Genomic DNA, 15,957 nt, shown 5'->3' with positions numbered 1-15,957 from the left:
CGTGAGCAGGGGAGGGGCAGAGAGACACACACACACACACACACACACACACACACACACACACAGAATCCACTGGTTCCAGGCTCTGATCTGTCAGCACAGAGCCTGATGTGGGGCTCAAACTCATGAACTACAAGATCATGACCTGAGCTGAAGTCGGACACTTAACAGACCTGGGTGCCCTGAGAAGTTTTATTTTTTAAAGTCAAATTATTTGCTTTAAAACTTTTGATATATAATTTAAAATAACATTGTGATGGTTAATTTTGTGTTACTTTGGGTGGGCCAGAATGTCAGATATGTGGTCAGAGATTATTCTAGATGTTTCTGTGAAGGATGAAATTAACACTTCAATGGACAGTTTTCGAGTCAAGCAGCTTGCCCTTCATAATGTGGGTGGGCTTCATCCAATGAGTTGGACTGACCTCCCCTGAGCAAGAGGACAGCCGGCAGACAGCCCCTGGACTTGGCTCTTCCAAGTGGCTCTTCCAGCGTTGGCTCTTCCTAAGTCTCCAGCCTGCTGGCCACTCTGCAGATTTTGGACTTGTTGGCCTCCTTAATCGCACAAGCCAAGTCCTCAAAATAAATCTTTTTATTTATATACACATCCTCTTGGTTCTGTTTCTCTGAAGAACTCTAATACCAGAATCATAATGAATTACAGTAATATATTAATTTGGGGGTGTCTACTTTAATACAAGTGTGCTTTGTATCTTAGCAGTTCTTTTCGGAGGTTCAGCAATGTACCGTAATATTTTAAAATGTTCCAGAGTCATTTATGTTCCAAGAAGAGTGACCTAGAACAAACACCCTGCTCTGAGCCATGTCTATATCCTCAAGGACAATGAGTAGTCTTCCTTATCTTTTCACACAGCCTTCACTTGGAGAGGAGGTGGGCACAGGAGTGGAAGCTCAGCCTCCTCTCCATTAAAATTCTCTCCGATCTTCAAGGACTCTCCTAACTCTCACCACCTCTAGCAAGTTCTCCTGTCAGAGCTGTAGGTAACATCTTGACTACCCATGGAACTTTCCTTCCCCATCCACTTAGAGAAAGTTAAATAGCATTTATAATTTGTCATAGTGGATGGCTTTTGTGACACCGTTCTCTCCTGGTTCTCTTCTCTGACGCCCCTTTCCTGTCTCCTCTCCCTCACACTGGCCACTGACTTTCAGCATTTTAGAGAAGGATGAAGGTTCCATGGTCATGAAAGTTTGAGAAAATTCCATTAATGAGTTAAACAGGGGGGTATTTGGCTGGCTCAGTCAGTACAACATGTGATTCTTGATCTCGATCTTGATCTTGATCTCGATCTTGGTGAGTTCGAGCCCCATGTTGGGTGTAGAGATTACTTAAAAATAAAATCTTTCATTAGATTTTTTTTAAGTAGGTTCCACACTTGGTGGAGCCCCAACATGGGGCTTGAAATCACAATCCTGAGATCAAGACCTGAGCTAAGATCAAGAGTTGGATATTCAACCCACCGAGCCACCCAGGCACCCCAAAAATAAAATCTTAAAACAATTAAAATTCTTCATTGTGGGAGATATTAGAGTCTTTACGCTAGGAAGCATTGTGACTCTCCAAGAGGAAGCGTAATTTAGAGCATGAACACTGGAGTAGAATAAGAGAGAAAAAAGCCCAAGAAAAACTCTTATAAAAGAGAAGAGAATCAGAGAAACAAGAAAAACTAGGGCAGAATGATGTCATAGAAGTCAGGGATGGGCAGACTTTCAAGGAGGGAGAGTCAACAATGTTGGATGTTCCAGAGGGTCAAGTAAGGTTTTGACTGAAAATAAGCTGTGAATTTAGAGACTAGTAAATCGTTGGCAATACAGTGATAGCAAGTTCAATGGCATGAGAAAGGAAGTCTGCAGTGGGCTGAACAGTCAGTAAAAAAACAGAGACCAATAGAGATCACCGATTCCAGAACTTTATTACAGAATCATGGTGAGTATTTTTCCCCACTGAAATTGTAGAGACTTGAACATGTGTGTAACCCATGATGAGAGAGCTGGCAATGAAAATAAGGTGAAGGTATATGAGGGAGGATGGAACAAAGGACCCAAGGAGACTCTCATGAGCAAAAGAAACTAGCTTTCAACAGGAGGGAGGGCTCTTTGGTTCAGGAGGGAAATTACTAAGGATGAGTAATGAATGTGCACAAGTTTGTAATTCATCTGCCTCACTCCTGCATGAGGTAGTTTCTTCTTCTTTTTTCTGTTACAAAGAATTTTTTAATTTATTGTTTACAAAGAATATGGGGGAGGGGCAGAGAGAGAGAGGGAGACACAGAATCCAAAGCAGGCTCCAGGCTCTGAGCTGTCAGCACAGAGCCCAATACAGGGCTCGAACTCATGAACCTCAGGAACCGTGAGATCATGGCCTGAACCGAAGTGAGATGCTTAACCAACTGAGCCACCCAGGCGCCCCATGAGGTAGCTTCTTAAAATACAATCTGATCCTATGTAGCTTCCTTCAGCGGCTTCCCCTTGACTTCAGGATCAATGCCAAATTCCCTTAAATAGCCTTTCAGAACTGGCTTGTCTTTCCAGCCTCCCCCTCAATCGCTGACCCCCCCCCCAACAAACCCCATGTTCAAGTCCCCCCATCTCCCATAGGGCTCCCATGCTCCTTGAACACCACATTTGCAATGTCCATCCTCTCTTCCTGGAGTCCCCTCCCTCCAATACTCCTCTGACAAATGGTGAACTTCTGTGGATAACTCAGTGTCCCACTCAAATGTCATGAAAGGTAAACCCTTCCCAGCCCCTTCCATCCTTCAGTGCATAGTCAGCCCTCCCTCTAACTGACACAGCACTTTTTATAAGCCTTTATTACTTTTTTATTACAAACCCTCTTTTACATGTCAGTTTCTTCCATTGAATAGTGTTAGGAACATGATGATGTTAGGAACTGTTGACATGTTTGTATCTACATCATACATACTTTGTATCTACATCATACAATAAGAGATAATTAAATGTCTGTTGTAAACAAAACTGAACGTGTCTTGTCTTCAAATGAGATGTACACACTTTTTTTTTACTGTATTTTATATATAGTATAACTATATTTATAAATAGCATAAAATATATTTTAAATATAGTATAGGGGCACCTGGCTGGCTCAGTTGGTGGAGCGTGTGACTCTTGATCTTTTGGGTTTGAGCCCCACCCTGGGTGTGTAGATTACTTAAAAATAAAATCTTAAAAAAAAAAAATACATATATATATATATATATATATATATACATATACAGTATAAACAACATATCTTTGTAATTTAGCATACCACCTGGCATACTAGACCCACAAATATTAGTTGATTTAAAATATAGTATTAGGCTTTAGTTATATTTTAACGATTCTTTGATAATATTAAAGGTTTATAGCCTCTTTGTACAAAAATCTACAAGGAATTTTCACACTGCAGAAATCTAAACTACCCTCACCATGACTACATATAAAAGGAAAATATGACAAACATTTTAGTGAAATGTGTGTGCTTGTACACATAGGTATTCTTCAGTGTATTCTGCAGAGTCATTTTAACATTTTTCTCCCATTTAATTTTTTTTCTCACATCAGCTAAGAATGAACCTTAGAAAGGGAAAAGCTAAAAATAGAATATATAATAAATTTCCTGTCTTCAACTGCCACAAACTGAAGAATTTACTGTAGTAATGAAATACATGTAATTTGCATCCATTTATTTTAATTGGTTGGTTTTCAGCACTACCAGAAGCTCTTTTTCTAATAAATTTTTGATGCCCTTCACTATCCTGAAACCATTTATGGGTAACATAACATTTATATGTTCATATATATATGTTATGTGTGTGTGTATATATATAGTTATATATATAGTTATATATATATAGTTATATATATAGCTATATATACAATTATATATATATAATTTATAATTATAAATTATATAAATATAATTATAGTTATATATATAGTTATATATATAGCTATATATACAATTATATATATAATTATAATTATAATTATATATATAATTATAATTATAATTATATATATAATTATATATATAATTATATTTATATAATATATTTATATATATAATTATATTTATATAATTTATAATTATAAATTATATATATATAATTGTATATATAGCTATATATATAACTACATATATACAACTATATATATAGCTATATATATAACTATATATATAATTATATATATAGCTATATATATATAACTATATATAGTTATATACACACATATATGCATACATCAAATTTGGAAAACTAAATATAATGTTCTTTTAATGTCAAAGAGAAATAAAAAGAAAATTTATAGTAAAATAATACATATTTCAACTGATAAATGTTTGTACACGAATACACTAAAATGACACAATGATGAAGAATTCAGATATCAGCCTGTACTTATAATGTTACATTGGATTTAGGAGAAAAAAAACCAGAAGCCATTCCAAATGGTACAGGAAAATGAAGAAAAGGCTTACTGTGGACACTGGAATAGAAGCGTGTATATTTAGTTATGTAAGAAGGTTGTGCAAAAAACAATTTTGTTTACAGCTAAATTAGTGTTAGTTATAGGCTCAGATGGTCATAAAGTCCTCACTTATAGGGACATTCAGTGAGACTTGGGAGAGAGTCCCTGCAGGGGGAGGCACACAAGGAAATTCTTTATTTTACCACATTGTCTGGCACATGGAGATTTATCAGCTCTGGTCCCTGCCCAGCAGATGTATAGCACTCAGCCGCTCTTGTGACAAATAGGTCCCCCGGAACCCCCACAACACTCCTTGGGGCAGTGAGGCCCCTCTTGTTGGTAGCTCCCCCATTGAATTCCTTGGACACACTTTCAGCTAACAGAAACTTGGAAGCTTTGCATTACAAACTGAGTGTTCTCCACTGAGCTGAGGGAACGTGGCTTATAAAGTTAATTTTTTAAGGGCCTGCGATTTCCCGTGTTCCACTGGTGGTACTTGTTCGCACAGGAAAAGTACGAAGGAGGTTTTGGAGAGGACACGGGATTTACTGAGGCCTTTTGGGTACAGTTTGGTGGCTTTTCAATGCTGTTATTTTCTATCCCACCTCTTGAGTTTTAATCACTCGCTGCCAAATCTAAGCCCAATATAATTCTTCCTACTCACAATATGCTGGTTTCAAAGGATAGCATTTTTAGCTAAGACACATTTAACCAATTTTGATGATTTAACTGAGATAATTGATGTCTCTTAAGTCTTCTTATCTGTCAAGAATAGTAAGCCTAAAGATATTTCTTTCCTTTTTTTTAGGCATGCACTCCCACGCCCTTAAATGATTTTTAGAGCTCTCTGCCCCAAATCTTTAATAAAAATCTTTGAAAAGCAAACACATCGTGCGATCATAACCCACTTTTCTTTACCTTCGAAGATGTAACACAGAGACTCATGTTAATTAAGCTGCAAGTGCCTGAAGCCTAATTAGGAATCCTGGACTCAACATTCCGAAAGAGTCCCACATATTTTCTGACTGATCCTGCTCCCATGGAAACTAAAGTTGGGAAGTAGTAAAAGCCAGAAGAAATTACAAAATGGTACCACAGAAATTAGCTAAAGGAGTTATTCTTCATTTCAAAATAAAGGGAAAAAAAAATCCTTGTTTCCTATCATCAGGTAGCACATGGTAATTTAAAAGGTAATACATATAAGAAATTTAGGAAGGGCGTGATATATGAAAATATTTATTTTTGCTTATGACAACATTAATGTTTTTCTTTTAATATCAACTTTTAGAAAGCAAGCCAGAAAATTATGGGGACTTTTTCTATTTCCCTTGTAAATGATCTGTGTTGCCGTAGTGTGACTAAATTTGATAATAAATCCCTCGACGATATTGCATGATCTCATGTTTGAGTATTTTTCCCCATTTAGGTAAACAATATTTTTCAGATCATGAAATACGTATTACAGGCTTATGGCTTACCCTTCAGGTGAATATCGCTTTGAATTCAATTTGAGTTGCGAATGCAGAAGGCATTTGTATATGTTAAGAGACAACTAGGCTACAAATATACTAAATGTGAGAAAGCATTTTAATAACATATTATGATATTGAAGCCATTAACCATGGCCTAAATGGAGGACTCAAATTCTTTTCTTTTCTTTTTAAAAATCTTTTTTAATGTTTTTCTTTATTTTTGAGAGAGACAGAAACGGAATGCGAGTGGGTTAGGGGCAGAGAGAGAGGGAGACACAGAATCCGAAGCAGGCTCCAGGCTCTGAGCTGTCAGCACAGAGCCCCACGCGGGGCTCGAACTCACGATCTGTGAGATCATGACCTGAGCAGAAGTCAGATGCTCAACTGACTGAGGCACCCAGGCGCCCTTCGAATTATTTTCTTATTATGACAAAAAACATCAGCCATTTTTGCAGTGCCCCTGCAGGATACTGTATGCTGAGTCTAAATCTGTACATGGGAGAGGGCCCCCCTCTTTTGTCCTTGGGACTTTATAGCGCCAAAGTGAACACCAGAAAAGAGCGCCTCCAATGGCGCCTTCAAAGAGCGCCTTCAAAATCTCCTCAATCCTTTACCTTTCCTTAGACTTTCCAGTATCCTCATCCCCCACGTGGAAAAACAAGGGATCTGGAGTCAGCAGTTCCAGTTTCTTCAAGTTCTGCCTCTGTGTGTCCGTAAAAATATTCTGAGCCTCTGCTTCTCATTTATGAAGACTTGATAAAAAATAGTTCCAGGATAGCCCGCAGGAACATTAACAGGAAAATCAAGTAATGTAATTCCTGTGAAGTGTTTTGTCAATCGTAATTCCATTCAAATGCTAATTTTTCTTTTTTAATCCTTCAGGTTAGCCAAGACTTCGCTCTGATCTCCCTTCCTTCTTTCTGGCCTCCAGATAATAACCGACTTGGCAAAATTCCTCCCTGCTTCCATGACTTCCACGATGCTGGTGCTGTTGGCTGTCTATTATTATTTCCTGGGGGCACTTTTTCTTCATTGTCTCTGCTCTTTTATGTTCTTTAACGGAGCGTGTTCTCAGGAGTTCAGTCCTTTGGCCCTACTCATCAGCCTCCATGTATTCTCCCAGAGAATGTCTTCTCCCTGAGTGAATGGAACTTTCTGTCTTTGTTTGCCACTTAAGTACAGGGGATAGGTACAGATGATTTACACTTTCATCCTCTTTCCAATGCTCTATAGAGGCATTTTTAGTTGCATATTTTGTTGCCTCCTGATACATACAAAATAATCATTCCTTCTTGGTTTAAATATAATGGTTTTCTGGTTCTTCAAATTTACAAATTGAAATTACTGTTTTGATTCCTTTGATGTCTCCCTCTATTTAATCAGCTACTAAATCTTACCAACTTCTAATTTCCAAGCCTTCTGGATTCAACTCTTCCTAAACAGCGGTGACAGCTGCTACCTTAATCCTGTACCCCATCACCTCATGCTTGGGCTATGGTCACCTCTTTCCTTCTAAGTCTATCCTATATATAAGGCTCAAAATTATTGTTTACCTTAAATACCATTTTTTTTAATGTTTATTTATTTTTGAGACAGAGAGAGAACATGAACGGGGGAGGGTCAGAGAGAGACGGAGACACAGAATCTGAAACAGGCTCCAGGCTCCGAGCTGTCAGCACAGAGCCCGATGCGGGGCTCGAACCCACAGACTGCGAGATCATGACCTGAGCCAAAGTCAGTCGCCCAACTGACTGAGCCACCCAGGCGCCCCCCATTTTTTTTTTGTATATTGCTTTAACCTTCAAAACTTCCAGCAACTTCCTAATAACTACTGCATCAAACAGAGACTTTAGGCATAATATATAATCGACTTCACATATACAAAGCCATCTTTTGCTTCTTTTCAGAACAAGCTCTGTGTTCTAACCAATAAGAACTGTGAAAAAGGCAGTTTAGACGAAAACATATTCTCAATGCCATACAAAATAATTTTATCATCTAAGTATGGTCCGTTTTTTTTGCATTTGAAAACAAAATATTAAATTATAAAGAACTCTAATCATCATTAAATCAAACCTCCTCATTTCACAAATAAGGAAAACAAGATGCAAATAAAATAGTTTTCTAAAGCCTTATCATAACCAAGACCAGAACTGACACCACCTTAGTTCTTTGCACCCCCAAGCTCCATTTTATTTAGACCATACTTTTTGCTTCCTTGTAAACATGTGACCTTTCTGGTTTAAAGTATAAGGAGGTCCTCTGACCCTCCAGTAGAGACTTTTCACCTGGACATTTAACTGATGAATCCAACAAGGTACCAAAGTCGAACATACTCAGAATTCTAATTTATAAAACTGAACAATTTAAAAAGTGAAGGTGATTCTGCCCACCATCCCAGTCAGGGGAAATGTGACTCATACTCTTTCAGGTAAAAGATGAGAATCCGTTGTCCTCTGAGAAAACAATGTATATTCAACACACTCACTGGTGAGATAACTCGGCTGTCTAAAAGCAGTGTTTCTGTATCCCATTTCCAAAATTATTTGTCCTTTTATTTTCTAATAGTAAGAAATAAATTTTCTCAAAACATTCTAGCCCATGAAATGAAAAAGTCTTACTTTTTTTTTTAATGTTTGAGAGAGAGAGAGAGAGTGTGTGCACACAGAGGAGGGGCAGAGAGAGAAGGACAGCGAGAATCCCAAGCAGGCTCTGCACCATCAGCACAGAGCCTGATGTGGGGCTCAAACTCACCAATTGTGAGATCGTGACTTGAGCTAAAATCAAGAGTCTGATGCCTAACCGACGGAGCCACTCCCAGTAAAGGCTTGTCTTAACTGATCTCATCATTACTCGGCAGATTTCGGTATCTCACCACCCAAGACAGCAGTTGAATGTATGGGAAGGCACAAGCAAGGGAGACATGACCTGTTTGTTCACATAAGGAGGACTTTAAATAAATATAAATTCTATTAGAGGACTGGAACGCGGGCTTCCTTCCACTCTAAACCTAAGAGGTTTGTAGGGGATGGGAGGTGAAGTGAAAATCCCGCCTCTATTTTCTCTTGCTCATGAATTCGTGGTGTATCTGGAGTAAGTGTTATCCTGCATAGAAACCGCTTCTGACATAAAGGGCTACAATGAGAGCGTGCGTACGCTGCCGACACAGGCTCTGGGCTGCCCATAATGCCTCTACTTCTTTCATTCTTCCCCCATAACCAGAGTCTTCTCTAGAGAAATCGTTAGAGCTTTGGAGTCCTCAAGGTTACAGGAACTATGGGAAATTAAGTCCTACCAGGAACTCATTTGGAACTTGATATTAAGTTATTAACGACACGGATTTGAACGTGAAATGAATATTTTAGAAAGCGTGAGCAATTCCGAAATGTGCTTGAGTTGGTACATTAAATGCTGGATATGCCCTTACCCCATAAAAAAGACTGTTGTTCAGAAGAGCCAGAGGGTTCACAAAGGAGGCTTGATTGGACCGTCCTCCATTAAATAAATGCAAGGGAAAAATTTTACGTTTTTAGGAATTTAATCAACTCTTTTTTACATTCACCTTTCTTGCCATCAGTCTATGACTGTGACATGCATTCATCTATTGGGTACTTTTACATTTTAAGGAATAAAATATTAAAGTCCCTTTCAAAGGAAATGCACTAAAAGGTTCATGCTACATTATGAAGAAAAATGTAGCTGTTATGCAGATTTACTAATGGATTTTGCCATATAACCCAGGATCTTGGAGTTCAGTTAATGACAGGGTGTTTTGTTTGTGTTAAGGCATTTCATTTTTCTGTTTGTGTGAAATAGACTAACTAAAGAGGGGGCTATTCAGACAGAATTTGGGTTTCTTATACTGACTGGCTAAGGTATAGAGCTTAAGAGAGCATATATTTCAGATATTTCAAGTAGACTCTGGTCTATTTATTCTTTCATTAAACCAGTAGACTTTAAGGTGGATTGTCCAACAAAACCCAGGTGAAGAAAATAAATATTGGATTTTTTATATATTTATCACACTCTTTTTTCTGTTTTTATGGGTTTAGTTTTTTTAGTATGACAAATTTTCTTTTTTTAAGTTTATTTTTTTTCAGAGAGAGCACACGTGAGGGTATGAGTAGAGAGAACACACGTGAGGGGCAGAGAACGAGCGAGAGAGAGAATCCCAAGCAGGCTTTGCACTGTCAGTACAGAGCTCAACCCGGGGCTTGAACTCACGAACTGTTGAGATCATGACCCGAGCTGAAATCAAGAGTCAGATGCTTAACCAACCAAGCCACCCAGGCACTCTTCAAGATTTATTTAAGTAATCTATACACCTAACATGGGGCTCGATCTCACAACCCTGAGATCAAGAATCTCACGCTTTACCAACTGAGCCACCCAGGCACCCCTACAACAAATTTGCAAATATACACAAAAGTAGAGCGAACAGAACGATAAGCTCCATATATTCCTAATTTTGATTCAACAGTTGTAAAGACTGCCACATTTACTTCATCTATCCTTTTAGTTGTTGAGAGTTTTAAAGCAAATCACACATATCAATCACTTTTCTTTATTATTTTAGTAGTATCGATACAAATTAAAGACATATAGCTATGATAACATTAAATAACAAATTATAATTCATTCCTTTAATATAATCTAATACCTCACCCTAGTCAAATTCCCCTAATATCTTGCTTGAATTGGGATCCGCATTTCAGTATTACACTTGCCTCCTGGGCTCTGTGTCTCATCTTGTTTTTAATCTAGAGTTAACCTGCCCTTTTCTCCCTTCTGCCTTTATTTTTTCCTTCCATGACATTGACTTGTCATGGAAAGCTGGTCAGTTATTCTATAGAATAACTTTCTTTTTTTTTTTTTTTTTTTTTTCAACGTTTATTTATTTTTGGGACAGAGAGAGACAGAGCATGAACGGGGGAGGGGCAGAGAGAGAAGGAGACACAGCATCGGAAACAGGCTCCAGGCTCTGAGCCGTCAGCCCAGAGCCTGACGCGGGGCTCGAACTCACGGACCGCGAGATCGTGACCTGGCTGAAGTCGGACGCTTAACCGACTGCGCCACCCAGGCGCCCCAAAACCACCCACTTTCTAAGTTTATCCATATCTTTAATTTGTGTATCTACCTTCCTATAAAGAGATGTTAGCTTGGTTAGAGGCTTGATCCAAATAAAGGTCAATTATTCTTTTTTTTTTTTTTTTTTTTTTTTTTGAGGGATGAGCATAAACACTACATGGGGAACGCTATATGCCTCCTGTTGTATCATACAATGTTTGAATGTCCTACTTTTAATGATGTTAAGATTAGTCAGTAGTTTCAGGTGATAACAGACTGGTCCTTCCATAGCCTCCCAGTAGTGGGGTTGATGAGTCAGAGCAGACATGTAATTTTTGTACGTATTGCTGAATTCCTCTCCATAGCAGATTAATCACTACACAGCCCATCAGCAGTGAGAGTGCCTGTTTGCACACAGCTTCAATAGTAGAGTATGCAGATGAGTTCTGTATTTTTGCTAATCTGGCAGCGAAGAGACGTTATCTCTGTGACAGTTTAATTTGCATTTAAGTGATGTTGAGGGCAGCGTTGTATTTGAAGAACTATTACAATTTTTCTTCTGGGAACTCTCTGGGGTTTGTGTTGTATGTACACCATTTTTCTATTTTGTTCTTTATATTTTTATTTTCTTTCCATATTTAGGGCTTGTTCGTACATCAGTGACAATACTGTTTGGTTGAGATTTAAATTGCAGACATCTTTTTTTAATCAGTCATTTGTCTTTTGACCTGTGTATGTTATTTTTGTTCATGCAGATGCTCTTTTGATATATATTTTATAGAAAAATGTACCCATGCTTTTGGGGTTTTTTTGGGGGGGGTGGTGAGTTTATTACTCACTTACATTTAGATCTTTAATCCATTCGGAGTTCATCTTCATGCACAGTCTCAGGATCAGATCCATTTTCCCTCAAATGGCTACCCAATCATAATGATACTTGTTAAGCATTCTCTATGCTTTGAGATGCTAGTATTTTATATTCATAAATAGAAAGATAGGTCTCACATCTATACTAAATTTCCAATGAACTTGGGCCAACTTATATTCTGTTCTATTAGTCTGTGAGTCTATTCAGTACCAGTCTCACAGAGTTTTAATGATAGAGGTTTTATCATATCAAGCAAGGGCTGTAATATGGGGCCATTACCACCTCATTTCTGCCCCAAGACGTTACTACTTATTTTTCATTATCTCATTTGTTTTTTTTACTTTACATATGTTTTATAATTAGTGTAATATATTGATACAGAAATACATGTATATAATCCATTACTAAAAATGTATGTTGGGGCACATGCTCTTTTTAAGAGAAGTAGGACATGGAATAAAAAAAAAAAGTCTGGAGGCCAGTGTTCCAGGCAGTGTTGTTCAAACATTTCAACACGCTCATTAGATTTTATGGGGGTGAGTAGCGCAAAGAGCTGAATTTCTTAGGATGCATCGAATCCTAGCATTTGCAATGAGACGGTACCCTTGGACCTTCTTGATGAGTCATCTGGATCTAGTAAAAAAATTTTTCCCTGCTAATGAGCAGGTGTCAAAATCCCACAAGAAGATACGGTTACTGGAGAAGAATGCCTAGGAAAGTCATCTTTGGTTTGGAAATAAAGATAACTTTATAAGCCCCCCCCCCTTTTATCAAACTTTTACCTACTGTGGGACATGGGTTGCTATGATACCAATTGTGGCAAAGGGATTGGACTGTGAGGGGAAAAACTGGACCCTTATCCCAGAGAGTACTTTGACCACTGTCTAATATCCTGTATTGTGTTTTATCTCAGGCAACTTGTGAGGAGGTATTCTTTTACTCATCTGAGCTTTTAGTCAATGCTTACTAATCCAAGAGCTTATATGGGTTTTTTTTTTCTTCTTACAATACAAGGAGGCATCAGGCAATCAGTAAAATGTCTTAAAACTCCCTAAGGCAGACCAGTCTGTATATTACCTTATAACTCTAAACTCTAGGGAAACTGTATTAACAGGAGAGGAGGGAGTTCTAAGAGCAGTAAAATTATGCATTCGTTAGGAAATATTCATTTTACATATGTCCTGCAACTTTTGTTATTAAAATGTTATTCTAGGGGCGCCTGGGTGGCGCAGTCAGTTAAGCGTCCGACTTCAGCCAGGTCACGATCTCGCGGTCCGTGAGTTCGAGCCCCGCGTCAGGCTCTGGGCTGATGGCTCGGAGCCTGGAGCCTGTTTCCGATTCTGTGTCTCCCTCTCTCTCTGCCCCTCCCCCGTTCATGCTCTGTCTCTCTCTGTCCCAAAAATAAATAAACGTTGAAAAAAAAAATTTTTTTTAAATGTTATTCTAAGGGCACCTTGGTGGCTCAGTCTGTTAAGCATCAAACTCTTGGTTTCAGCTCAGATCATGATCTCATGGTCATGAGACTGAGTCCTGTGTCAGGCTCCAAGCGGAGTGTGGAGCTTGCTTAAGATTCTCTCTCTCTCTCTCTCTCTCTCTCTCTGCCTGTCTCTCCTGCTTGCACTCGCTCTCTCAAAAAAATTTTTTTAAAAATTGTTAAATGTAATTTTAGGAAGGTAAGAAACAAATAAACATTACACTTGAGGTTACTTACTTACATTCAACTAATTACTAGAGAACCATTAGGTGTCAGACATGATTCTAGGTGCTAGAGACACAAAGATGTGTTCTCTCTGGCCTTAAGAAACTCACAATCCAGAGAGAAGCACATGTAAACATGGTAAGGGTACAGCCCTGTAAGTACCATAAGAGAACCAGGAACACACTAATATCACCGGGAATGGGGAATTGAGGAGGGTTAAGAGAACGAGGAAGGGGCTTAGACCTTCAGGGAGGAGTTGCATTTGGCACATGGAGAAAATTTCAACAATGACAACAGAAGAGCAGAGAAGATGGCTGGGAAGGAGAAACACTGTATCTAAAATGGCATAGTTCACTCCCTTACACACACAGGACACAAAAGCACCTGACTTGTTCTGGGACCAAAAGTATTGCATGGAGCCAAAGGGCAACAATCCATGGCTCCAATCAGCTTATGTAGAATTTTTATCCTATCTTTTAAGACATAGCCAACTGCGTGTTTAGATTATTGGACAGACACTCAAGTTACTATTCATGCTACTGTGGGAGTTCTGACTTCTGATTAGAATCCATTCCTATTTGAAAGTGCCTCTCGAGCCTTTTTTAAAACATGAGCACAATTCTGCCTTTTCAAATTTAGCACTTTCCCAGTAGTTCAACGTGTTCCCTTTTTATTTGCGGTCATTACTTCTTCTTTGGTCTCCTTTAAAAATAGCACCAGTTTGCACTTGTCTGTAAGTCTTAGCTGGTGCTGGTGTTGGTTTTCTCTGGGCGTTGGCCTTTACACTTTTCTTTGGACTTTTTCATTGCATCTGAGTTGGAATTTTTCCCTTCCTAGGTTTCGTCACTGGTCTGGGAATTTATCTCCCTCTGTTTTGTTCTATTCACTTACTCACTTTGTTTCACTATTTACTTTTGTTGGTTTGTTGTATTTTACCTTAAGGATTTTTTTTTTTTTTTTTATACCTTAAGGATTTTAAAGGCCTCTGCGAGATGCTGTCATGAGTCCTGTTTGTGACAAGTTGCTTTGGGTTGTGGCTTCATTACTAGTAAAAATAAAGCTTTGCAGGAAGTCACAGAATATCATACATAATATGATTTGGTTTGTTGGAAGGACAGAACAAGAAGCACAGTAAATTTTTATTTATTTTTATTTTTTTATTATTAAATTTTTTTAAACATTTATTTATTTTTGAGAGACAGAACACAGCATGAGTGGGGGAGGCGCAGAGAGAGAGGGAGACACAGGATCCGAAGCAGGCTCCAGGCTCCGAGCTGTCAGCGCAGAGCCCAATGTGGAGCGCAAACCCACAAACCGTGAGGCCATGACCTGTGTCAAAGTCAGAGGCTTAACTGACTGAGCCACTCAGGTACCCCTAAATTTTGACTCTTTATTTTTAAAGAAACTATACAGGTATGCTCATATATGCTAGAACTATATTTTTCCCCCAAGTTTTCTGAAACTATATGCCAAAAACTTAAGAGTGGGTTATCTGTGAGGAGTGGAATAGAAGGCCAGGGGTGGGGGGCTGGAGAGTTATTTTTCACCTTATAATCTTTCTGCACTGTTTGAACTTACCATATACATACACTGTTTTTAATTAAACATGTAAGTAAATGCATTCAACAGTGATCTATTTTTGTCTTTGATTATGGTCATAATAATGTATTGAGCAAGTTTTTAGAGTGTGGGCAAAGCTAAAACTAAAAACCAAAAACAAGTGACTGTTTTGACAAAATGAAAGTGAGTGAACTAGAAACACCCAGAATAATGGAGTAAGCCCAGGTCAGGCTTTTTCACTCTTTGCCATTATAAAAACAACTCAGTCCCAAACCGCCCCTGTAAAAAATGTTGAAAACTGAAACAGAACAGAAAATCTAATGAAACAAATAAAACCTTGATGCCGTTGACATAAGAAAGAAAGAGAGAAAGGCAAAAGTTTTCAGTTAAGCACTAAAACTCCTATCTGGTAAGATCACAGGGCTTCCTCCTCAGGGCTGTTTGACCCAAGACCATGCAGAGCTAAGAGGGTAGCTCTTGAAACACCTTCATGGGACCAGGTGCAGAAGCTCTTTGCTTCTCTGTTTAGAAAATGTAGGAAGAATTCAAACTACAGAACATTTCCAATCCACTCACCGGCCTAAAGGTCCCAAGAGTAGGATTTTGTGGTCCTGTTACCAGGCATTCATGTGAGCACACACATTCTCTCCCCCTCTCTCTCCCCACCCCTACCTCTCTCTTTCTGTGTCTCCGACTCATACGTGCACACCCTCACATACAGAAGGCTACTCCTCTCCCTATCAAATGCAATCCAGTCACCTAAGGATGGCAACATAGGAAATACGTAAGACAATACT

The 15,957-nt window shown here is 38.5% G+C and overlaps 1 protein-coding gene across 1 annotated transcript in view; it reads right to left on the bottom strand.

Moving 5' to 3' along the window:
• Positions 1–11,936, bottom strand: part of JAM2 (junctional adhesion molecule 2) — a 49,761-nt gene extending 37,825 nt beyond the window's left edge. The window contains exon 1 of the mRNA XM_047100467.1: positions 11,873–11,936. Within this exon, the coding sequence (XP_046956423.1) occupies positions 11,873–11,936 (64 nt within the window). The remainder of the gene's footprint in view (positions 1–11,872) is intronic.
• Between the last annotated feature and the right edge of the window lie 4,021 nt (positions 11,937–15,957).

The sequence above is a fragment of the Lynx rufus genome, unplaced genomic scaffold (assembly GCF_022079265.1).
Source record: "Lynx rufus isolate CCGP_SWC_20201006 ecotype Redwood Valley unplaced genomic scaffold, mLynRuf1.p SCAF_5, whole genome shotgun sequence".
NCBI classification, from domain to species: Eukaryota; Metazoa; Chordata; class Mammalia; order Carnivora; family Felidae; genus Lynx; species Lynx rufus.
This window is presented reverse-complemented; position numbering and strand designations above follow the sequence as displayed.